The 26087-nt window shown below is 46.1% G+C and overlaps 1 protein-coding gene across 4 annotated transcripts in view; it reads right to left on the bottom strand.

Annotated features, from left to right (window-relative positions):
* Positions 1-1030: 1030 nt before the first annotated feature.
* Positions 1031-26087, bottom strand: part of LOC119393506 (irregular chiasm C-roughest protein) — a 117631-nt gene continuing 92574 nt past the window's right edge. The window contains exons 5-14 of one of the 4 annotated variants that reach the window (XM_049416266.1): positions 25343-25639; positions 13828-14118; positions 12835-13122; positions 9727-10041; positions 8553-8678; positions 6837-6861; positions 4750-4847; positions 3963-4087; positions 3122-3334; positions 1031-2242 (exon numbers count right to left, since the gene is read on the bottom strand). In XM_049416266.1, coding sequence (XP_049272223.1) covers positions 2192-2242; positions 3122-3334; positions 3963-4087; positions 4750-4847; positions 6837-6861; positions 8553-8678; positions 9727-10041; positions 12835-13122; positions 13828-14118; positions 25343-25639 — 1829 coding nt within the window. In that variant the 3' untranslated portion in view covers positions 1031-2191. Of the gene's footprint in view, positions 2243-3121; positions 3335-3962; positions 4091-4749; positions 4848-6836; positions 6862-8552; positions 8679-9726; positions 10042-12834; positions 13123-13827; positions 14119-25342; positions 25640-26087 lie in introns of all 4 variants that reach the window. The other 3 variants (XM_049416267.1, XM_037660566.2, XM_037660567.2) reach the window with 3 other exon arrangements.

Raw genomic sequence — 26087 nt, forward strand, 5'->3', positions numbered from 1 at the left:
TTTCTCTATTGCTTCTTTTGTTCGTGATGGTCTGGATGCCGCGAAAGCTGCTTTTTTTTTTTTTTTTTTTGCTGTACGAACTGTGTACAAGGGTGTTGGGTCCTCGGTCAGTCTATATGCCTTTAGCCCCAACATCCTTTCGTTGCTTGTTTCTTGTACAAGAAAACACTAAAACAAATTTTGAAATTGAAATGAAAACAAAACACGTTTTTTTTTTCTCTTTAATGTTAATATATGCCATGGCTGCAGATGGCGAAACTGGAAATGCAAAACAGCGTCAGAATTGTTTTCGAATTCTTCAACGGTTACACTTTTACTGAGACTACACAACGCAACACACTTACCGATAGTGGCGGAGCGACGTGCACCGGTCCGTGCGTGTGACGTCTGGTGGCGACTGCATCACTCCAGGTGTCTTCCCGAACAATGCCGGAGTTATATTTGCGGCACTTTCGTTTGACGACCAGGTACACGTGTCGCATGGAGTGAGTGATGCGCGGCGAGTAATACTTACGGCTGAAACAGTTCGCGTGTTAAGATTTTCCAGCTGCAATTCCGCTGTTGAACCATGAACCTTGAAGAAGTCCTTGCACGCTTCTTTCGGTGTTGCTTCTCCACCCATCTCGGAACCAGCAAGGGTCGTCTTATACCGGTGTCACACGGTGCAGTGCTGATCGCGATCGCGCCTGATCAGGATCAAATTCCTCAACAGTGATTGCCTTCCTTCTGCAACTCGCGTAATGGAGCCAATCAGAATCTTGAAATTCTTTCCGCATCAAGCCCGATTGCGATCAAAGGTGAACGTGTGATACCCATATTCGATGTCTATAGAGCGGCTTGCTCGAACTCTCCAGGCAATACTTTTCGCCCTCACGTTATCTCTTCAAGACAGAGGTCATACCGTATACATACAAAGCACACAGTTTCCCCCTGAAATTCAAATACGCGCTGCGGTAACGCATCAGCGAGGGAACTACTTTAGACCGCTCATGAATGAAAATCAGAAACAACCAGAGAAAATGGTCGACGGTAATAATAATTATATATTTTATTGTAGAGCTTAAAAGTTTGCGCCATGAGTCCGTATGATGTATTTATATACGAAGATGCACTGACCTCCCTGGGTGTTAACAAAATAGTCTTAAAAACCAGGCAGTGGAGGGGGAGGGGAGGACCAAAAAAAAAGCAGCTAGAGCAGCTGATAAAAAGAAATTGTTCGGGAGAGATGGAGAAATAGTCGCAAAAGAATCGGAACAAAATCATTAGTGTGGACCTGTGCTCGTATTATTTCTCGCAGATGCACAAACAGACACGCCCTCTTCCCTCTAATACCCCATGCACACACACGCACGCACACATAACTCTTATCGTCCTCTCTCTTCTTTGTATTCTCTTTCGCAATTGTTCACAGATGGCCGCCTTCACGCGAACGGAGTCTTCAAGGTAACACTTATGCTCCTTGGGATTGCGTGTCATCGCCGTCACATTCTGCAGGACTCTGGATGGGATTGAATGGAATGAGTGGGCACGACCTATTTCCACCTGTCTTGTCGTCACCTTAAGCAACGCCTTTCGTCTCACGACTGCAACACAGTCTTGATAGGTTACTCGAAGGCGAGGTGCTTCACTTACTCACTTTCCGCTTATGTTTTTTTTTAAGGATCTCATTTCCTGAGGTATCATACACCCAGGTAAAGCAGCCCAGGTGTTTCTTGACTAGTTTCGAAGAAGGAATGTGACCTTTGTTCTGTCGACGTCCTGATCGACAAAATTGCGCTTGAGCTTGTGCGCCGCTCGCGACGCCCGATGTGTTCGGTCATTCTATGTACATGAATAGGCCATCGCGTCACGAGGAGGGTTGCACTCACTGCACGGGGACGGTCGTGCGCCTTTTCATCTCCAGTCCTAGATGCCCTGTGCCGTTCTCGCTCGACGGGATAAAAGAAAGCTCGCGTCACACGAAGTGCACATCCCTGTCTTCTTTCTCTTAGCGCTTTGTCCGGGAGCGTTTCTGGGGTTTCGACACGCCGCATTCACGCACCGCTGTCGTCGCCGGCGGCCCGGTCCAGGAGTGGCCATTCGGCTCTCGCGCGCGCTTTTTTTCATTTCTGTTGTCTCTGCACGCTCGGCACATTCACGACCATGAGGAGCGTTGAACTGTCTCGCCCTCGCCTATGTGGCGCCGTTGCCGTCACACCGGCGTGGATATCGTGTTGTGGTCGCTCGGTGCGCCCCCTAGGTGCTGAAAGGAAAACCAGAACAACAAACGATGTTACACTAAAGATTGGGAGCCGTCAGAAGAAAAAAAAAAAGAAACTGCTGAGTTGCCAACGCTCGTTTAACAGTGTTGGTAATTCAGCAAAAAAAAAAAAAAAAAGGTTGTTGAATATAAGAAGTTTTTAGTGCCCTTCAATAGTTTGACTTACTGCTATTAACTACTCCCAATGTGTACTGAAACATTAGGTATGCGGGGTACAAGAACATTAAATACCAAACAAAATATATTAGAAAGGTAATCATCATAAGAATGCCTGGAGTTTTACGAGCCAGAACCGCGATATGATCGTGAAGCACCCCGTTATGAAGGCCTCCGCAAATTTCGACCATCTGGTGTTCTTTAACGTGCTTTCACCTCGCACAGTATATGGGCCTCCGGCATTTCGCCTCCACTGAAATGGAACCCAATTAAATGGGATTGAACCCGCGACCTTCGTGTCGGCAGCAGAGCACCGTAACCACTGTACCACCGAGGCGGACTAATAGAAAAGTCGATAACACTAAAAATTCCTAGCGGCAGTTCTTGTTACGAGATTCATCCACTAAACTGCCCTGGTAACGTTGCTCAGAAATGTAAGGTGAAATTCAATACGTTGCTACACATTATCCATACGGCGATATGTGCAACCATTTTCCTACTTCAAAATACATTCAAAAGAAGGTTTTTCTAGTGACCCATCTGATTAACTTTCCCTCTCCCCACCTCCCATTCAGTACCGTGTTGTTTCTGACAGTGTTTTTGTCCTCCCCGACGAGAGACTGTTACTAAACTGTGCATTTTTTTTTCTTCCCCACCCTTTCCCTGCCACAAGAATCTGATTCTCTCCCTCTCTCTCTCGCCTACCCTGACATTGGGCTGCAGGCTGTTCATCAGCGGCGTGTCCGAGCCGACGGCAGCGCAGGGATCCTCCTCTTCGGACTGTGGCGGCACGGCACTGAACAGGACACCGGCCCGTTGAAAATCGATCTGCGCGTAATCGGTCGGCGGCTCCCGTATGCGCACGGGGTACTTGCTGCGCGGCAGAGACAACTCCGCGTAGCGCACCTCGTTGTCCATCTGCGATGAGGTGAAAAGAATGTTTTAGAAATTCCATTTCGCACAAAAAAAAGAAAATATAAAACACTTCATATTAGCACAAAACAAAGAAAAAAAATACGGCAGCCCTTCCCCTACCAGGAAAATATGTTTACGTATGCGCGCCTGACCTGCCACTTTTATCTCTCTTTCTCTCTCTCTCCCTCTCTCTCCCTGTTTTATTTTCTTTTATTTTTTCCTTTTTTCTATCGCAGTGAGCAATGCTCCCTCCCAATTTTTTCTTTCCTCCATGCTGGGAATTGGATCTCCATCCACGTGCTCAACAGCGCAACACTTCAGTTGCGACAGGCAGCAACGAACGCCATGCGTGCATATCCAGGCAACAACGAAATGTGCCAGCGTGTAATGACAATTGGCCTCGATAAAAGATCGGATTGCCGTATCATAAAGGGCTGATCGTCGACAAGTCACCGTTCGAGAGAGCATCAGTTATTGGAAAACGGTGCAAACAAACGTGTATGTTACCGGCGCCCCTTCGGTGGTCGATTTATTGGTTTGTTCCGGCGCCGGGATTTTCGCTTACAACAACGCCACCGCCGAAACCCACCTCATAATGAGGATCGCTTGAAACGAATCGTGAAAGACAAACCTTGACCGGTGATGGCCGTCTCAGTGACTGAATGTTCTCGTAATTGTAGTCGCTGGGAGAGAAGCTGTCGTACGTTCGATGAGCCGGGTACGCCGGAATACGCCGCACAGCCACGCGCGGGTACTCTGCTGCATGCAGGAACAAAGAACATATGAACAAAATGTAAAAGAAGTGACTAACCTGAAAAGCAAATTGGACGAGGCATATATGTATTACCTATTTGACGGTAAGTGCTGGAGAGTACTGCTCCAGAAATTCTCCTTCACTTACCCTTGCAAGCATACACTGTTCCCCCTTTGACAATCTTACTAGAGCAATCATGCCGCCGTTTTATTGCGTTGCACTCTAAAACTAACCAGTAGGGTTCAACAGTAGCCCATAAACGTAGAACCTCAAAATACAACAATACTGAGAAAGAGTAAAAGGTCTACGTCCGCGTCTTCATAGAATGTATCTACGCGGGCATGACAGAAAAAGTACGTCGCATGGCAGAAGTGACAAAATTTAAATCCTGTCTTCACAAGGCATTCAGAGATATTCAACTAACGTGAAGGCTTCTAGTCAGGTTATGGTTATGATCCCAGTAAAGAAGTAGTACACGGGTGGGTAAGTTATAAGTTGCGCGTAGAACTTTTCTGAGAAAAGTACAAATGGCGTGAAGTAACGCAATCACGTTGCAGATGTAACTATTCAGCTGCCATCGAAATGCTGTCACTTTTCATTCTTTCGTCGTGAAATACACCGAACGTTACGCAAGCGAGAGTACGTTCAACAAAACTTCACTCACCCTGTGAATCACTAGTCTTTTGAATTACAGACGGGTCCTTGGTGTCAATATCTGTAAGGGCTAAGTCATCCACCGCCTTCCTTTGATGGTTTTGATTCCTAAGTGAACGAGAGCAAATATGAAAAAGAAAATGCATCAGTCGAAGGTAGAATTTTGGAGCGAAACAACCACAGCAAATTACTTTTATTCAGGAGCTCAAATATATACAGCTAATTCTACATTTGTGAAAGGTAGTCTCGTTCCCACAACTTAAATTTAATTTTTTTTGTTAGGTGAGAACGTCATTTCTCGACAAGTTTGCTATGCCGCCGAGCAAAACAGCGCTCAAAGTAAAAGCAACCACGGAATTGGACATTCTCATTCCCTCTTTTAGTGCGGTTCTCCTCTGAGATAGAGCGAAATAAAAGAAAAATGCATATTTAATTTATGAATATCGTCAACACGTCGCTTACCAAAAAAAAAAAAGACAGTCTAAAGAAACTTGGAGGACGCTTGAGCTTCGCCTGCAAGAGTAGAACGCGATAGCGTAACCGGGCCCCGTCCGCATCGCCTTCTCAATTGCTAGCTTCGGTTCTCGGTGCATGCCTCAACCGTGCCGCAAGAAAACGAACGTCTGTGCGCGTAACATTGGCCGTTTCAAACTATCCTAGAATGCCTAATGCAAGTACACTTGCGAAGTGCCCCCTACGCCATAATTTTTTAGATGCGAAGTATCTTATGGCGGAGTTCAATCCGGTGGTGGTGGTGGTGGTGTGCGGCGTGACCGCCCTTACTGCGCATGCGCATATCCTCTCCCCCTCTCCACATCCCCTCCTCACTCTCTCTCTCCCCTCCCCCTCTCCACTTCCACTCTCCCCTCCCCCTTTCCACTCTTCCTCTGAAACGCGGGCTAGACATGCCGAAATTCTCTCCTGCGCAACGCCGCGATGAGCACCAGCGCATGCGCGTCCCCTCCCCTCTCTCTCCTCTCCTACGCTGCCCCCTCTTGCACGCCTGCCGACTGCGTTCCCCGCTCACCCTGTGAGAATTAACGGCCAGGCTAAGGGAAGACAAGACGCGCGTAGCGTTCCTCTTCGCGTTCCACGACGCGAGGTCGGTGCATGCCCAAAGAACACCAACGGAACGCAATCGTGCAAGTGCTCCGGCTTCGCATCGCCTCATGGTCCATTTAACGGGAAATGGTGCAATTTTTTGCGAATCGGCGGGCTACCCACTACGGGTCCGTAAGGCAACAAGCGCATCTTCGCAGCTGCACACTTTGTTGGTGCCCTTGCGGACAATCATGATTAATTATGCCTGAGCGCTTGGTGATGGGTGGGCCTTTAAAACACCCACTCGTTACTGAATTCACATGTCTTGGCGCCTGACGCGATTCTACGCTTCTGCCACGCAAAAGAGTAGAACGCAATAACGCAATCGGACCGTGTTCGTGTCGCCTTCCCAATCGCTAGCCTATCTGCCGCATCTCGCTTCTCGGTGAAGACCTAAACCGTGTCGCAAGGAAAGCCAAAGTGCGGACGCCATCCGGATCCTATCTTTATTTTCATATACTTCGAATTTTCGCTCATGGGCAACGCTGATTTTTCGGTCACAACGAAAGACGCCGCCGCCGCCACCGCCGCCGACACCGGAATTTCTGCGAAACGAGCTGTTTGACGCCATCGCGCTAGAACGAACTCACCCAGGAAGACGTGTTCCAGCGGGCGTGATGCTCGAACGATCAGCGCCATGCTCTTTAGCTGCGCTATTGCGGTGCTTCTGTTTCTCAATATTTGTGTGACCACCGTTGATATTTTGTGGATAGTTTTGTCGATCTAGAGATTTGGGGAAACGCTATGAATCCACACCAGTGAATTATTACTAGAGTTCGCATTCATGCCCTGTGTCCTTCCCTGTGTTTTGTTAGCAGTCGGAAGTATGGGTATCAGTAAGTGCTAAGCGCCTGGCCTTTAGTTCTTCTGCAGTAACTGGGAGGTGTATTCGATATTGATGCCTATGCATTCTTAGATATAGAAAAAACTCCAATAAACCTAAACACAGTAAGCGAGTGGATGATTGCACGGAAGTTTAGGGTTGCAGCCGCTTACTTTTCTGGACTCTCCTCAGTAGCACCTGGAAGGAATAAACAGAAACAAAAAAACAGGACGGAGTGAATATGGGGGGCATAAGTAAAAATAATAATGAAAACGCAATACCGCTTTTAACCAAGGGTGATGGTGCACTTCAATTTCAATAAGAAAAACAGTACTAAACTGTGACACGAAAGGAAGAGAAAAATTCTGGCAATATTGACCCAGGTCGTTTAGTTTTTAAAAGAACACTTGTTGCACAAGTACCAATCATGTAGTTATCGTTTCACTCGTCAGCATGAGTGCCCATAAATCTACCACAACGTAAATTTCTTCTACTGTGAGCGGGAGAGTAGAGTACATAGTGCACAAAATCGTCGACATTTTTTTTTCTAACCAAATGCAAGTCTGTCGGTACATCTGAACTGTAGGTACATTTTGACCAGATGCCTGCTGACTTCACCAACTCGTCATATTTGGTTGCTTGTGTTACTGCTGTAGTTAGCCTATTTTGAATATTGGGCGCAGCACCGCTTCATTAAGTGCAGTGCGCCGTAAGTGGCGGCGCGAGCAAAGACATTGACGCAATGAAATAATGTATGCACGACTGACCTACATAGCGCGTTCCTTATATCGGCGATTTCGCTAGCATTTGACGCATATATTTACTTGTTACGTTGTTATTGTCCCCTAGTTCATATTGCACTCAGTTTTTTTTTTCGCATCAATGAAGGTCGATCTGGCCTATGTTCTTTTTTTTATTAAATGTGTTTAAGGAGAGGTTGGTGCCTATACATGGCTCTGGCTACTCCTCTTTCCTTACTTATTAATTAACGTCACGAACTTATCAATAAAAGTGCACTCACTCCCGGCAATGTCCTTTTAAAAGGAATGTTCACACGTCATGCATAATGTCCACGTGATGACAACAATGTTCACACACAAGACACATAAGAATCGTTCGCACTTTGTCGAAGAGTTCAACTCGCAGTCCTTTGTAGAGTGCGATCACATCACACAAAAGTCACTGGGCATTGCCCACACTTTAAACACAGCTGTCTTGAATCACAGGAGGCAACGCGAAACATGTGACCAGAAGTATCTGAATGTAAAAATAATTACAAATGTGAATCAATATCTTTTTGATATTCCCGACTCTTCTAAAAGCTGTACTCGGGCGCGTGCAGCAACGTTTTGAAGAGTTTCTGTTGGCCATGGACCCAACACTTTCGCTAATGATAGCGGCCGTCTGTCCAATCTGTTTAGTTTTTGTAAGAGTTTTTTACGGGGAACAGCATAATTGTTGCAGTGTAGAAGGAGGTGTTCTATGTCTTCTTCGGCCTGTGTTGTTCATAGCAAAAATATGTAGCTTGAACTGGTAAAAATCGAATAATGAAGTGCGAGTACAGTGTACTTACAGTGTACGGCGTGCAGTACTTACGGTGTGCGCATACTTACAGTACGTGCATTGCTTACAGTGTACTTACAGTACTTTACAGTGCAAGTACGTTCGCAGAATATTTTTCAAATGACCGAGTACCTAATAACTTAGTCCTGCGTATGAAAACAGAAATGTGACTCAGGACTTTCACAGGAACGTTGTGCCCATTCGCTCGCAAGCGATGATACGTGACCTCCAATCATTGCCACAGTCACGGTTACTTTCTGCATTAAATGCGGTAAATTCGTGCTCGTTGATTGATTAAATCACTAGAGATAAATCCCGGTACTCACGCTTCTCGCTGTCGTCTCCGCGGAGTCGCATGACGACCACGATAACGATGGCCACCAGCACTAGAGCTCCCACGATGCCGATCAGGACACCAAGCACTGGACTCACTGATGTGATGTCCGTGTTAGCTGCACGCGTGCCATGTTGTAATGGTCATGCTTCATGCGGCGCATTTCATGCACAAGGAACGCGCGAAAGGTATGCAGCCTCGACAAAATCTATTAGCTTTATGAACAATGGCGTATTACAACTACCCCCGGTATGCTACACTAAGTACATGCATCTGTTTCTTCGACATACTAAATAAACGGTAATATTTTTATGCAAACAGCAATATTGAGCTATTGCTCCAAGCTTCCTGTCCTCATCTCCTTGTAGAAAAAATCGACAGCTGGTTGCTGGGCAAATGAAGAACACACTGGTCACTGTGTACATAGACACTGAGATCACCAGCTGATCAGAGCTGCGGTTATATGTAGGCACAAACTTAGCTACATCTACTGGTGCGTAGTCAGGCTATATAGCACTTAGCCTCTGCTCCCGATCCTGTAAGAATTCAGGACAAATAAACTTCAATTCAATTCAAATCCTCAGTGCAAAAAAAGCATATCAAAAGCACGATTCCTTCAATAAAGAAAACCTCTCTATGTCTTCTTTTACGAAATGTCTGATATTGTAATGCTCCCTCGGACTCGTCATTATTGCACTATTTACATGAGTGGTCCATCACAGTCTAGGCGCCAATCCAGAGGCAAGCGCACGTGAGACAGTGTCTAACAAAGTGACCTGATCCCAGAAACAGTGCAGTAAACTTACAAGGAAACAAAAAAAGCTACCGCCTGCCATTGACAGCCATTGGAAAGCTGTTCTGCTTGGCTTAGCTTTTTTTTATGGTATAACATGCAAATGGGCGCTAGCAGTGCTTTCCAGAAAATGAGTCATCAGCCCTTAGAACAATTTTAAGCGCCGTTAGCTACGAAATTCCCTCAATACCGTTTGTTGGCGGGCTAGTTACTGATACCCTGTGCATACTGGTCACGAAACGTACACATCAATGGGAAGAAAAAAAAAAGAAATAGGACAGAGCACACTGCTCCTTTTGTTTTCTTTTTTCCTGTGTGTTTACCTATCGCAACCAGTGTGAGCATAACTGTGAGAACGCCCTTCCCACTTTACCTGTCCTCCTCTCGGGTGAGGGCAGCGTGTTGGTGGATATGGAGACGCTGTTGCTGCGGCCCTTGGAGTTGGAACCGTAGAGTACGAGTATGAAGGCGGTGCCGGGCGGCAGGTCACGCACCACGAACGACGCACCCTCCGAGGAACTGAGGTTGCGCTGCAGGAGCTCCAAGGCTGAGTTGTATACCTCCAGGTGAAAGGTCTGCCGCAGTCCCCCGTGGTCACCCGGCTCGCACTCGACTGCCAGCGAGACCGAGGTCTGGTTGCTCACGCGACAGTTGCGCACAGCCTCGGGTGGCCCTGTCCAATGAGACACTGGCCGCGCTCAGTTATCCACGCTTGTCGTCGTGGCGCAGGCGACCGACAACAAAAGCTCGTTACCCTCTAGACCGGAGGTCTCAAACGCGCGGCCCGCGAACCCTTCGCTATCGCCTTGAAAGTAAAGGCGCAAATTTAGACACCACGAAAGTAAAACAAGAAGACGAGCGCCACTACTAACTCTGAGTTGGTAGTGGCGCTCCTCGTCTTGTCTCATTTCCGTGGTGTCTAAATTTGCGCCTTTACTTTCAAGATGCTTGCCCAACTTGCACCTCAGGAAGTACTTGTAAGAGTTCTTCCGCTAGCGGCCCGGCCTGCACATGAGTGCCGTCGTCCAATATTTTTCTTTATTTTCTTAATAAGTGTGTTTAGGAGCTACAGAGAGATGACTGGACTAAAGGATAATTTTCGTGAGGCATCCCTTGTGTTGAAACATAAACGTAGAACAAAAAATTTCAGAATCAGCGTCCACATTTCAGTCGTTCTGGATATTGGTATCGATTTTTCTGGAATCCTCACTCGAAATGCCCTTCAGAAATGACTCATATATGAGATATAGGAAAGGACATCTTTCAAATGTCAACGCTGGCTGATATTTTGTTCAAGCTGGTCATGTTTTCTTTTCTTCCAAGATGTGTCTACTGTAAGTGTTCCTCCTTTTTGGTATACACTAGCAGAACTCGTCTCCTCAAATTTGAAAGCTCACAGGGTACAGAAGCTTCGCTGCCTAATTATAACTCTAAAACGCACAAAAACTATGACCAGCATTTCGGTGTTATTATAGCTAACATGCGGACCCCTTAAGCAAGGAGAGAGAGAAAGATAAACATTTTAATGAAGCAAGGAAAATTTCATAAAGCGCTGCCTGGGCGGAACATTAAAATGGGCATGCCAACAATAGGACCCACACACGCAAGAACTTGTGGCGGCTTAGGTTGGATTGGGAACTTTTCCTTGTAGAAAGAACCCGCGCTATGACTGATTGGATTTATATTTTAGGCGGGTTACTAAAATTTCATTCTTAGGCTTAGCATTTTAATAGATCGCTGCGTCTTTAAACTTACCTGAAGCAATAGAACTTTGGTTTTCTTATAAGAATTGACTCTGGAGAATGAAATAGCTTGTCTTTATAGTTCTACCGAAAGCATGCTGAGACGGAATGGAAAACATGTGCTTGTGGAGCAATAAATGCTGGCTTCGATTGTTTTTGGCAGTAAAAATCAAGGAGGTTAAAAAAAAATTGCTGGAGCGGCGATTATTGCGCAAGAGTGAAGCCGTGCCCACCACAAGATGGCGGCTGCGGCCGCCATCTTAGTAGGGGCACGATAAATCATCGGCGTTTGGCGAAGGAAAGCGAGCGTTTTCCACGCACGCCAGACGAGTTTAATACAGCAACTTTTACGGGTCAGATACTGCTCCAAGCGTGTCTTTGTGTTACTAGTTTTCATCAGTAAGCCTCAAAATCATGGCAAATTTTATTGGAGATCAGTCGCCAATACTCCACTCGACGGGTTACTTTTGTCGGCAACAACTATCTTTTATTTTATAATTAACGTAGTATTTATACTAACAGATCAAAGCCATTTAATCTCTTAGTAGGCACCACCAGAAAAGAGCATGTTTCCGAGTTCTTTGGTGGACAAAAGCTGGCTTCACTTGTTCTGGCAAGGCGTTGCGAGAGCTTCCACTCCAGAATTTTTTTTTAAACCTCCTTGGTAAAAACCGACCACGCTACTTTTTTTATTTTCTGCTGATGCCTTCCGTAATATTTGAGGCTGAAAACTCTGTCTGAAGCAGCATTCAACGCCTAATCTTCTGGCGCCGTTCCCTCGCGCTGCACAGCGGGAGACAAGACCACCGGAAAATTCCTCTTCTGGCTTAGGGGACCAAGTTCATCGCGAGAACACGGAGGAATTTAAGCTGCTTTATGCCCTGAGGCGAGCAGCACACGGAACGCAATCGCTTCGGCATCCAAACGTAAACAACAGACAAGCGGGCCGGGACATGCACTTTTGGGGAGTGCACACAGAACTGCGGATCCAATTTTCTACGGAACAGGACTTGAGGCAGAGACACCAAAGAAGGCGCTCCTCGAAAAGTCCGCCCGTGGGGCTCTCTCACCACATATAGGGAAACGAACAAAAACCTTGCGGTAAACAACGTCGGGAGAAGAGATGGTACGAATGTACAAGGCGAAGGTAACTTCAGCAGTGATGACAGAAGTACGATCTCCCCAACCACTTCCTCCCGCGAGCCCTAGCAGCCCCAATAACCGGCTGCATTGTGCTCACACGTATAGTGTTAATTATACAAACATAAAGCACCACACGTATAAAAGCTGCGTAAGTGAACATCCATATTGTTAATCACAACAGTGACTGATTACTTTTGTACGCCTTTCACACTGCCATAAAATGCCCAGCTAGACCACCTTCTAAGGCACAACCCTTCCCACCTCCCCCCACCTTTTTCGTCAGGAGAAGGAGTAAACTAAGGTTCTGTCTAGACTCTGGGAGAAAAACAGAGTCGTTTGACTTTTTTTTTTGAATCCTGACTTGCCACCTATATGACTCTTGAAAGACAAACGTGAGCCCTTCATTATACGCTTGTGGAGAGTCGTGGTACCCAAAAGAAAGTTAACGTGCCTCTTTAAAGAAAATAATGTACGTGCCAAGTCAGTATTGAACGAAGAGGGTAACACGTACTCGTTTCTTTTTCTTACAGTGTAGAGATTTTAGAGAAATCGTGCGCATAGACAGTTCCGCGTTGGCGATGTGATGAGCGACTCACCTGCCGGTATAATGTGGAATGCGCAGGGCTCCCTCTGCATCCCGATGGTGTTGGTGGCCCAGCAGTAGAGCAGGCCGTAGCTGTGCTTCCAGCGAGGGCGATACGAGGCTACGCTGGTCGTGCCGTTGACGGTGAACGTCTTGACGTCGAACACCTCGACCGAGTTGTTGAGCGACCACTTAAAGCTCAGCTCGGACGGGTCGGCCTCCACCTCGCACGAGATCTCGGCCTCTTCGTCACGCGCCACGCCGTACACGAGATTCTGGCGCTTCTTACACACCGGCGCGTCTGCGAAGACACAGAACCGATTCGCGAATGCTTAAGCGTGCTCGATGACAGAGAGCATTATGTGACAGAGACAGAGACATTATACGAGCTCGATATAATGACAGAGGCATTATAGCGAGAACCCTCAGAAGAAATTTGTTACCTCTGACATTCAACCCATTTTTCGAAAAAGAAAGGAAATGCAAAAGCAACCACGAACAAACCTTCAAAAAGGAGACTCCATACAAGAGAAATTTAAGCAAGATTTACTAAGACCTTTTTATCACATTATTCTTTTTCTTTCGTAAATTTTGAGACAAAAAATATCCGCCGACTGCCTTGTCTGCTCCCTGGGCTGCGTCTGGCTGCTAGTAGCTCATTCTACGCCTCTAATCTTATCCTACACTTTTATCATTTTTTTCCTGTTCTTAATTTGCTATATTTAATATTTTTCTTTCCTATCTTCTTTTTTTACCTTCCATTTTATGATTTTTTAAAACTCTCGTCATACTTAGTGGTACTAGAAGGGTTCATCTTTCTTTATAATTTTTTACCCCGATTTAACGTATCCCAACTGAGCTTTATTATGCCAGACCACGGAAAAAGGTAGTCAGCGAATTCACTTAGTCCTCCATGCTGAGCTCAGCGCTAAGGCTCTAGCAAGAGTAGCCAGCAGTTGAGTAGTCTAGGAATATTTTTCTTTTTATACTACAGCATCAGACTCACAGTGGACCCGGAGCAGGACGCGGTCACTCTCCCCTTCTCCTTCGACGTTAGCGGCGACGCACTGGTAGTGGCCGCGGCTCTCGCGCCGCACTTTCTGCAGCACGAGCGACTGGTTGCTGATGATGATGCCTTGCTTGACGTTGCTGTACAGCGGCTTCCCTTCGAACTTCCAGCCCACCTCGCTGACCGCCGGGTTCGCCTGGATGTTGCACTCCAGGTACACGTCCGAGCCTTCGCGGATCGCCTTGTGCTTCATGTTGGCGCCTAGTGAAAGGCTCAGCCGCGGAACATCTGCAACGACGGTGAAATGCACTCATTCGCCTACGCAGAAGCACTGGAGACTCTGGGGACGGTGTTGCAGAACGGAAACGGAAGAAGGAAGGAAAACAAGAGAGAGAGGACAGGCAAGGATGTTAGCCAGTTTAGAACAACCTGTACGCTAATTTGCACAGGGGAAATAGAAGGGGGAGATTGAATGTTAGAAGAGCAATGAAAGAGAGAGAGAGAGAGAGAGAGAGGGAGCACACGCACAACGCCATAGTCCGGCAGTCTTGTGCGGTATACGGCATAAATATTAGTCTACAGCCACACGTGCAAGCTGTTGTCCTTAAAAATTTTAACGAAAGACTGGCGCGACCATTGGGAGGTAGGATAGGCTAAGACGGAAGAAAAGATGGGCGCACTATGAAAGAAATGTACGTCAAGATAACGTTTTGGGCAAGTTGGTGTTTGCTACACGTGTCGTAGTAACTCGAAAAAGAAGGAAATGGAAGAAAGAGACGAAAGAAATACAAGCACCCGTCTTTCTTCGCTCCCCTTCTTCCGTTTCCTTTCATTTTCGAGTTTTTCTCTACCTACGATATGTTGAGCAAATGCCAACTCGCCCAAAAAGAAGTTATCTTATGGTCGCGAGCTGCGGAAGCGATTGAAATGGTTGCAGCTTTTGTTTTTAGTTTTAGCCTCCTGTCTCACCTATGTCTTTTTTTTCGATAAGATGTTTACATAGCAGCAAATGCTGTGTGCCGGTTACGTGCTCAGTCACTTCTTAAGCCGGTCTGAGAACTGGCTAACCTCCCTGTCTTTCCGTTTTTCTTCTCCTCCTCTTCTCTTCTCTTAAGCGTCGTTTCTTGACTTTCTCGGTTGAGGTTATCCTGCCTAAATAAATGTCACTCTCTTGAGCGCGTTTTGAAGCTTCGGTGCATAAAAAGTTTCAGATGATATGTGCAGTACTTTCGGATTGAAACGCGAAAATATATGGCTAAGTAGTGCACGCACTTTAACTTCCAGAGCCTACAGTTCATGTCACATCGGCGTAATTTTGATTAAAACTTACATCAGAACCAATATTGCCTTTAGCGGCCAGATAAAAAAAAGGAAACGATGTCGCGTTTCAATCCGTGCGTGCTGTGCCAGCTTGTATGCATCTATACCGTATATTAAGAATAAAAAATTACATACGCGTGATTATAGCTCCTCGAAGTAGAAGCGCTGTTTTGCTTTAACTAATGGTAAGGGGCTTGCCAATATTAGTGATCCCGTTGTCCTTATCGTTTAGAGTGAATCGACTATATTCAGGGCTGGGCAAAGATACTTTGAAATTGTATCGCGATACGATACAAGATACTCGGGCAAGAAGTATTTGAGATACAGATACAAGATACTCGCGGAATAATTGTATCCGATACGATACTTCCCAATTGTATCTTAAGATACTTCGATACATTTGCAAATTTGGTGTTATAAATCTATATAATGAAGCAGCAAAGACCTATGTAGAAATGTGCTTACTTGAAAATTTGTTAACTGCGACCAGCTTTGTTTAATTTTAACAAAATACCTGTTTGTATCACAAAATACAAACTTTCTTGCTCAGGGCGTATCAGTTTCATTTCTAAACGACTTATTGGGATTTGTTTGGCTGCTTAACATGACAGCTCTTTAACTGCTGCGCTGTTGTTTTTGCTTGACACTTCTGTAGTTTATTGGTGTCGCTGCCCTACTTAGCGACCAGCTAGCTGTTTATCATCTACTTGCAAGTGCCTCCGCACGATGGCGCAAATACCGCTGTGCCGTCTTACCTTGTCCGCAAGGGTACTGTTTTCGTAATAGCGCCTCCACCGACAGGTGTACAGCAGCAACAACGTTGGTAGCGATATTGTTTGTGACGCGTCGTGTAAAGACGATGAACTACATAGTCGGCGCTCACAATTAATTGAGGACATAAAACTGCAGTGATTTTTCATATTTTACTTATCTGCTGGCGTAAAGCGTTCGTTAGCAACATATTCACTAACGTGCAATCTTTTACCATTTGTACTCCGAGAGACCCTGAGCCGTCAAGAAACGTCTCAGACGTATTCTAGCGGTACAAAACGCCGCAGGTTATCACTGCTGTTCACACTATTGCAACTTCTGGCTCTGCTTACCTGCGGATTTGTAACAATAAGAATACCTTAAGGTGACATAAAAAAAGGAAAACGAATATATCTAAGTCAAATAGCAAGGTGGTTCCGTACTAAACAATCAAAGTGAATAAGTATACAGGGTGTTTCACGTAAGCAGAACCAAATATTGAAAAAAACAAGTGGATAACCGCCGCTGAATAAAACCAAAGGTTTGCCGTCATGTGGCACTCGTTATGGTATGTTTTGTACTAAGCTTAACTGGTTAATTAAATAAGGTAAATGATGCGACATTGCGACATTTTTAATATTCACTTTAGGGCCAACTGCGCTTCGACACATCGTAGAGCGCATTTAAAAAACAACCGACCCAATTCTTTTTGGCAGCGTACATGCTGCGTGGTGAATATTTTCGGGCTTTTAGAGAAAGCCCGCGAAATATGAAATAAAACAGCATTCGCAGACAGTTAAAAAATAAGAATAAAGCAGAGAACGTATTTTAGCAGCAGGTTACAAAAGACATATTACAATAAACAGACGAGCGAAAAACTATGCAGAGGACTACGTAATGTATGGGATGCAAACGGAAGACAGCAAAGAAAGCACTTGTGCTAACAATAAAATTATCATTAAAAGAACTTCTCGAATAATTTAGCAGGAAGAACAAAGATACAGTACGTCAAAATATTTCCTGTTACGTAAATGCTTGTTCTATTGCATCGATTGCATCTAACGTCAGCACCGATAGTGGGACCGTTGTTAGAATCTCCTTTGCATGTAAGTCGATCTGATCGTACTGTGTAAATCAAGCTTGCATCCACAAGATCTTTCAAATCGCTGATGTGTGAAAGGTGCGTCACGCAAAGTTGCCCCATTCTTGCATTCTTGAGACATTGCAACGAAGCATCACGCAAGACAAACTTCGATAGCGACAGTATAGCGGCATCAGAATTTGTGCAAAAGACGCTGCACGCATTGGAGTACGCAGGAGAGTGCAGGGTCTATGAACAAGTGTCATGACATCAACACAACTAAAACGAAAGGAAATATCTAGAAAAAAGGTAGCTGCGCGGAGACGTTCGCGCTTGTTTTTGTCGCTATGGCTCAAGCGCCATCACGTGCCTCTGCTCCACCAATAGGGACGCTTAAACATCATCGCCTGCAGAGAGTTAATATACTGACTCTAGAGGAAAAGCTCCCCATAGGGCCCATGCATTGAAACCCATAACCACATGGATTCCGCCATGATGGAACAAAACGATCGTTGCCAGGGTTGCCAGACCCTGAAACGCTCGCTATATTTGACGGTGGTAATCAGTTTTAATCTACCAACCTAAGCCAGCTACGCGCTGTTCAGAGAACATCAGCTGTGTTTTGATGCGTGAAGCCGTGTGTTAGTGTACGGTTGTCTGTGCAGCTGGTCCGGTTGATAACAGTTAAAATTTCCACCTGCTTGTGCTTGGTTTTTACTAGGCACTCTCTACCAAAGTTTCTCCGTTCGCTGGCACAAAGGTCACTCGACAGATTCGCAGCTCGAAGCAAAGTCGCAAAGTCCGTAGGCCGTGGTCGCGCGCTGATTCGACTTGCAATGGCGAGACACCTGTATCCACGTTCTTTTTCAGCTCATTGCTGCCGTACTTCAGCGCAGAGAGCCGTAAAGCCGAACAATGTCGATTGCAGCATGCAGCGGCGAACGTGAGTGAGACATCCCCCGAAAGCTTCAATCGAAACTAAAGTTACACGGCCCACGAAGCTTTATCGCCGTTAAAAAGTATAAAAAAAAATCGGTTGCGACTAGTTCGTACATGACTTTCAGGGCTTGTCTCATCTCTTCTTTGCCGTCCGTCCTGGTTTGCACTGATGCACTTAAGTTTCCAGCTCGAAAGAAAAAAGGGCTGTCACATGAAGTCGAGTGGTATGCGGCGACAGAAAACGCACACAACGGGACACAATGACAACTACGAGATACACGTCGCGAACGAAGTTTCAGGGGCTTTGACACGACGCGCAAACCGGCGCAATCGGCCGCAAGCACACTCGCGTACTCGCGAGTGTTGATATGGTGGTGCCATCTAGTTAACCAGCCTGCAAACGCTCCTTTCCGCGCGCAGTAAATTTCGTAAATAGTCGTCGTATTCTTTCGTAGAAGTATTCAAAATAAACACAAAACAATATCCGCAAGTTTTTAATTGTGCAGATGCTTCTTTAGGATTGATATGTGATGGCAAGAATGGCAACGTTCCAAGATGTCAGCGTTCTTGTGGTTATAGGTCTCACGGCCCAGCTTTTCCTCTAGAGTCAGTATATTAACTCTATGATCGCCTGTGCTCGCTTGAGCACTCTGGCGGAAATATAGAAAGATGTAACTGTCGTCAGTTTTATTAAGGTGGCTTGCTTAGTGGCAGCAATATCGGCTTGAGAACCGGAATTCCGGTCAACTTTCATTGTTTCGCACGGTGGTGTTTCTATTAGCAGTATCTTGTATCTTAAGATACACGATACAATATTGAATGTATCGGAAATACAGATACAGATACTCGTTTTGCAAGACGTATCGCGATACAGATACAAGATACCCAAACAGTATCTAAAATAGTATCGAAGATACATGTATCTTCGATACTGCCCAGCACTGACTATATTTCTCAGAAGCACATGACCGATGGCAGCTTTTCATGCACGCTTGTCTAATGACATAGAAAAGACGTATCGCAGCGTTACCGTTGATGCAGAAACAAATTCTGCGAGCAGAACAAAAGAAAGAAAGAAAGAAAGAAAGAAAGAAAGAAAGAAAGAAGGAAAGAAGAAGGAAAGAAAGAAAGAAGGAAAGAAAGAAAGAAAGAAAGAAAGAAAGAAAGAAAGAAAGAAAGAAAGAAAGAAAGAAAGAAAGAAAGAAAGAAAGAAAGAAAGAAAGAAAGAAAGAAAGAAAGAAAGAAAGAAAGAAAGAAAGAAAGAAAGAAAGAAAGACTGGACGGAGCAGGTCAGCGCAGCGCAGCTTCCATAAAAAACTTGGAGGACGTTTGAGCTTCCCCTTCAAGAGTAGAACGCGATAGCATAATCGGGCCCTGAGCGCATCGCCGCTTCAATTGCTAGCCTGGCTTCGGTTCTCCGTGCATGCCTCAACCGTGACACAAGGAAACGAACGTCTGTGCGCGTAACATTGACCGTTTCAAGCTATCCTAGAATGCCTACTGCAAGTACAGTTGCGAAGTGCCCACTACGCCATAATTATTCCTTTTGTGAATGAGCGAAGGGTCCACTAAGCGTCCGTAAGGCAACAGGTGAACCTACGCAGCTGCTCATTTTGTTGATGTTTTTGCTGGTGATGATGTTTAAATATGTCTGAGCGCTTTGTAATGGGTGGGCCTTCAAAACACCCAGTCGTTGTGCAATTCACATGTTTTGATGCCTGGCGCGATGCTACGCTTCTGCCACGCAATATTACAAGCGTTAAGGAGACTCCTCCCACTACATGACATTCATAGAGTGTTTTTTTTTAGAAGCAATTTCAAGCAATGTCATCGCCCTGTGGTAGAACACCTGCTTGCCACGCAGAAGGCCTGGGTTCGATCCTCTCTCGAACCGAAGATTTTTATTATTTCATTTATTTGCATCTTCCTCGATATTTCAGTCACGGACGACGCTGATTTATCGCTCAACACCAGCGACGCCGAAGCCGGAATACGTGTTAAATGAGCTCTTTAATGCTATCGCGCTAACAAACTGCAGCGTGGGCTCGTAGGTCCAGGAAAGGGCGTCGCTCAATTGGGCAGAATGCCTTGAACAGAACCCGTATCGAACACATTTGAAAGGTACCTTGGAAAGCATCGCTAGACGTCAGCGGCACGTACGGACTACGTTTTGCAAATGTCACGCTGTAATCTCAGCGCATTAAATGCGTTTCAGAAGGTTGCTGGTTGAAGCCGACAGTGTACGGTATGCATATGAGGTCATCATAAAAGCGTCGTCTATAGTACGAGGCGTGAAACAGGCCGCGCATATGCCCGCTAATGCGACGTCGGAAGTGCGTCGAAAATGCACTCCATGCCGTTGCTACTTCAGCCACAACGAGCTGCTTCGCTGTGCACTTTCCCAACTCAACCTCGCCACTTGCACGCCACGCGATGGCACTTCTGCACCACGTGTGCGGGCCAGGCATTGAAAGTAACAAAATTAAGGCTACGCGCAGCGGCTTATGCGGCTTGCCACACCCTCATTTGCATGCGCGTTTTCGCTAATTGCCACGACAAGCACCCAGACCACTCGGCGAACTTTCTGCCGCGAGCAGGCCCAAAACGACGCACTCAGCACGTGAGCGGTGAAACAAAGCGGAGGCCGCTGACACGGGCTAACCGGTAGACGTCATGATGGGACAGCGTACACACACTCGTACGCGGTACGAGAAAACTGGGAAGGTGACAGAGGGCCGCCAATTCCACGCGAATACGAGCGCTCTTTACTACCAGCGTACGCAATGTCTGATATCGCTCAACACTTATTCTCTGCACAAGACGCAATGTTGCATCTCATGCAATACTTATGTTTACGCGCAGGGATACAAACATCACATCCAACGAATGGAGATTTAGAGACGTCCATGCAGTGGTGTCAAATGGACAACAGTGGTGTTTCATGTTTGTTCAGGGAAAAGATGGTCAGAGTCGTAGTACAGACGGAGGAGAGAGTGAGGGTGACTGCTATGCGTGCACTTGTGGCTTAGCGCATAGAGAACCGGGCTGTTGTGCTGCGAAGCCGATGGTAAATCCTGCCATCGCACATGTAATTACTCTATATTTTATTTTATCCATAACAGACTATTACCGTTAACCGCAAGCTTTCACCATAATATCCTGGTTGTATAAAAAAAAACAATAACCAGAGAACAGGCTACAGCACTCAGCAACAGCATGTCACAGTAATAAGGTAGAAGATACGGGTTTCCTTTCAATAAGCCTGAATTTACTTTTTTCGCTTCCTTTTTTTTGTGTGTGTAGCGGAGGTGGGGAGGAATGGTCACGTTGTTATTTTTTTAACATGTTTGTGATCCTTTGCGTTATGCTTTCACTACCTGTCCACCCACCACTGCCATTCATGTCTAAGGTGTAAGTACAAATAAAACTATTAATATTCTCAGAAGCATTGAGATATAATTAGTCGCAACATGAACACGAGAACGTTTGACAAAGACGCAAATTCAGTCGATTAATTGGACAAAAGCAGCGTGAAAACACGGGGACGAAGAAAACAGAACACCGGACGAGTGCTTCGCCAATTCACCTGAACGACGAGCTGGTTAACGTTCGTTGATAAAATCACCGTGGCCCGCCCAAAGGCAACGCTAGATGGTAATATGTCGCTTTTGCAAATTCCGGACGCCGGCTGAACTCAATCTTCGTGCAGTACCAAATAATAGAAACGAAAACCTCACCTGCATGCCGCGTACAGGCACGCTCTTTTTGAAAACTGGCGTATCCTCAGGTACAAAGCAAAAGAGCCGTCCGCTGACTTTGCAGTTTGTTTTATTATTTCTTTCCTATACAATGCCTCTTTCTTTCACATCAACAAAAGACTTGGAGCGGAACAAGTATGTTCCCAAAAACGCTGGCTGAAGACAGCAATTACCGAAGCAAGTTGAACAAAACATTTCCTGTGGAGTCGCGCGAAGAAAAAGAAAAAGCGTCCGTGTATTAGCGCAATCTTTTGCTTAATATTTGTGTACCTGTCTGGCGGCCATTATGAACTGCCGCAGCACCCGCTCGCAAACAGCTTTCCTATAAACGCCTCGCTGCACAGGTACTTGGAATGAACTGCGCGCGTAACAGCAATGCATGACAAGGAACTTGTTAATCCAGGCCGTACGTGAGGTGAGGTCGTACGGCCCAAGCACAGCGCGAGCCTTACTTTAAGCAGGGCTCCAGTCATGCGTTAGTTAGTAATTTCGTAATGGCTGTCTGCTAATGGTTCTGCGGCAACCGTGGCCTTTTTGTAAAGGTTAGGCGCATCGTACAGGCGCGCGCGTACGTCGAGCCACGCGCACTACGTCCTTTTACTTAACCTTAATGGGGGCAAGAGGAAGGCTGGAAAACAACTTCTTAGTGGAGCTATACCTCATAGGAACGACGTTGCGGCCACCTGCCAAGGGTGGAGGCAACACGTCGGCTTTTGAAATAATAATTTTCTCTTGAACAACAAAGGGGAAGCGAGGTAATAATAAAAGGTAATAATCAACGCGGGAAACAAAGGGGCGAGAAAGTAAGGTGCCGCACCTTATACTATCAGCGACGCCTACCTACACCAACACGAGACTCGGCACACGCGCAGTGCGTTAGCGGCGACAGTATTGCACTATCGCGCGCACCGCGTCATCTGAGAGCGCCTTCGTCGAAATAAACACGCTGCAAACGAACTACGCTTGTTCCGAGCCTCACGTTTGCGATGGCAGGCGTCGCTGACAGCACCATGCGGCTGCATGCGGCACGTGCTCCCGCGTTCCCGTTACGCGTGCTCACGGCTGTACATCAGTGCTTAAACTCGTGCCACCGTCCCGCTTTGCTCGTTTCATCCCTCCAGCTTCTTTCTAGGCGGATAATAGTGGCGAGGCGGGCTTCCCTCCTGACCTATTTTTTATTGCAGATTTATGTGTGTCTTCCCCTTCGTTTTCTCACTTTCTTTGCCCTTCTTTCAATCTCCCCCATGCCTGTCCTGTCCTCTGTGTAGGGTGGCATACCGATTATACTAAACTGGTTAACATCCCCGCCTTTCCACTTTCTCCTCTTGTCCTTCCTATTTATATTACGCTTGGCGTGCGTACGGCTGTGTACTCCGGCCGTCAGTGATATGTTCGACATGCTATGCACAGCCACTGTAAGACGTAATCTAAATCACTTAGGCACATTTATAGTTGTTTAACAAACATGGCCGGTGATCAGCAAACATTAAATGCTTAAGAAGAGGCGTACGCTGGGCCAATGTATATACTCTCTCTCCATCTCTTATTCCCCACTTCCATAGGAGGAGGATATGTGATATGAAGTAGACCACAGATGTCCGAGCGTGTAAGGGAGGAAAATGGAGGAGTTTAATTATGTACAGCAAGCTGGACTAAGTTTAGTTAACCTCTCTGCTTGTACTTCATTCCCCAACATCCCTTCATTTTCTCTTGGTCCCGAATAAAGAAATAAAAAAAAAACTTGGAAGACGCTTGAGCTTCACCGTCAAGAGTACAACGCGATAGCGTAAACGGGCCCCGTGCGCATCGCCTTCTCAAGTGTTAGACCCGCTTCAGTTCTCGGTGCATGCCTCAACCGCGCCGCAACGAAACGAACGTCTGTGCGCGTAACATTGGCCCTTTCAAACTATCCTAGAATGCCTACTGCAAGTACAGTTGTTCAGTGCCCACTACGCCACAATTCATTCTTTTGCGGATCAGCGAAGGGCACACTACGCGTCCGTAAGGCAACATGCGAACCTACGCAGCTGCTCACTTTGTCGATGTTTTTGATGCTGATGATGATTTATATGTCAGACCGCTTTCAATGGGTGGGCCTTTAAAACTCCCACTCGTTGCGCAGTTCACATGTTTTGACACCTGGCGCGATTCTACGCTTCTGCCACGCAATATTATATGCATTAAAGAGGCTGCTCCCACTATATATGAAGGAAAGAACATGAATTTTAAGGGCTCGTTTTGCTTTGTTATACACAGTATTAATGAGACCTAACAGACAATAATGCCAAGGAAAGTATAGGGGGTGTTACTTCTAGTAATTAGAATATAAATGTGAAGAAAGTAAAGTAGACGAAAAGATAACTTGCCGCCGGCAGGGACCGAACCTGCAACCTTCGAATAACGCGTCCGGACGCGTTATTCGAAGCATAGAGCATCGGACGCGTTATTCGAAGGTCGCAGGTTCGGTCCCTTCCGGCGGCAAGTAATCTTTTCGTCCACCTTACTTTCTTCACCTATGTATCCTAATTACTAAAAGTAACATCTCGCATACATTGCTTGGCATTATTGTCTGTTAGTTCTCATTAATATTGCTCCCACTATATAACATTCATATAGTGTTTTTTTTTTTTCGAAGCAGTTTAAAGCAATGGCGTGGCTGTGTGGTAGAAGACCTGCTTTCCACGCAGAAGGCCTGGGTTAGATTCCTAACCGGACCAAAGTTTTTCATTATTTGTTTTATTTCCATCTTTCTCGATTCTTCGGTCATGGACAGCGCTTATTTTTTTGTTCTCAACTAACGACACCGACAGCGACAGCGGAATTTCTACAAAACAAGCTATGTAACCCTATCGCCTTAGTAGCACTGGAATGCCTCAGAACCGAGTCCAACGAAGGACGCAGGAAACCCAGTTACGAGAGAAAAAAAAATACCCAGTAAGTTTGGCGACGTTCCAGTCACCTTATCTTTAAGCTTCGGCTGTCACAGATGCAGCAAATGGCTACGCCAAGCTCGCGTTCCGAGCCTCTGAAGCATCATGTCATGACTAACTAAACAAACATAGAATATCACGAACGCTTCCATCTTTGTAATATTTTCTATGTCCATACCCAGTTGCTTCTTTAGCTTCTCTTATTACTTTAGCAAAGAATGAAAGATTCTTGCAGATAGGTGTCGCTGCAGGAAACGCTTCGACTTTTCCGTAAAGGGCTTCACCCTACAGCCCAAGGCGATGGGACTGAATTTTTCAAATAACTGGGGTTTAGGAACATGGAAGGCAAAGTAGACTTTAAGCAGGTAAAAATAACCAAGAGGAAGTTATCTGACTGGTGGCTAAAATCAAGGCAGGAGTGAAATTTAGTCTTTCACTATATAGAGTTAGTACTTAATTATGAGTTACGGCTAGGTGGCGTGAGACACCGCTCGATCAAAAGGGCACAGTCCCATTTATCCGTCCATTCATCCGACAAGACCCTTCTTTTTCAAGGAAGCAAGGTCTGCTTGTCGAAATGTTGACTCCAGCGACACCCACCCGCCCCCTCCCTTATTTTTTAACCTCTTCAAGCTGTCATCTTCCCCTGAAATTCTGCCTCACCATTTGAGCAGTAAAACAAACTCGCGGAGACAAAAACCGACCAAACAAACATGCAAGACATGGGCACTCACACTGGATGTTGAGCGTCCAGCCGTCCTCGAGGCCAGCACTGGAGAGCAGCGGGTTGTCTGCGCGACAAGCCAGGTACTTTCCGTGGTCGTCGGTGTTGGGCGCGAACGAGACGGTGCTCGTCGTCACGTTGTCGCCCACCGACACGTTGTCGCGCGCAAAGGAAAGCTTCTTTTTTCCCAGCCACCAGGTGAGCTGTGGCGCCGGCCGGCCACCCGTCGACTGGCACGACAGCTCCACCTTGCGGTGTGCCGACAGAGGTCGCTTCAATGTGGTGATCCGCACATCCAGCGGTCGAACTGCACGGAAAGACCGAGATTCCATCAATTCACGCACACTCCACTGGCGTGTATGCGGATAACAAGTTTCTTGAGATAGCCCAAACTTGAGCATTCATCTTTAGCGGTTATGAAGGTTATAATTTGGCCTCTTTCAAATCAGATGTTATCGGCAAGTGTCACTCGTGCAGTCCGGATCAGGCCGTTCCAGTGTTCTAGACAAGCATGCTGAGCGAAGCTGATTAGCAGCGGGGCGATGGACAGGGAAAATTAGGCAAGATACAGGAATGAGCGTTGACTTGCAAATCTTCGGTTGCTAGCCAACGCTTTTTCCTGTTCCTTATCTCACTGCTTTCTTGTATATCGTCGCGCTGCTACCTAAGGATGCGCCATTACCAACGTGCCCTTTCGGCGAACTTTGGGAATCCCATCTATCATCACAGTTGCGCCGATATAAAGCGATAGGCTT

The sequence above is a fragment of the Rhipicephalus sanguineus genome, chromosome 5, assembly GCF_013339695.2.
Source record: "Rhipicephalus sanguineus isolate Rsan-2018 chromosome 5, BIME_Rsan_1.4, whole genome shotgun sequence".
NCBI lineage: Eukaryota > Metazoa > Arthropoda > Arachnida > Ixodida > Ixodidae > Rhipicephalus > Rhipicephalus sanguineus.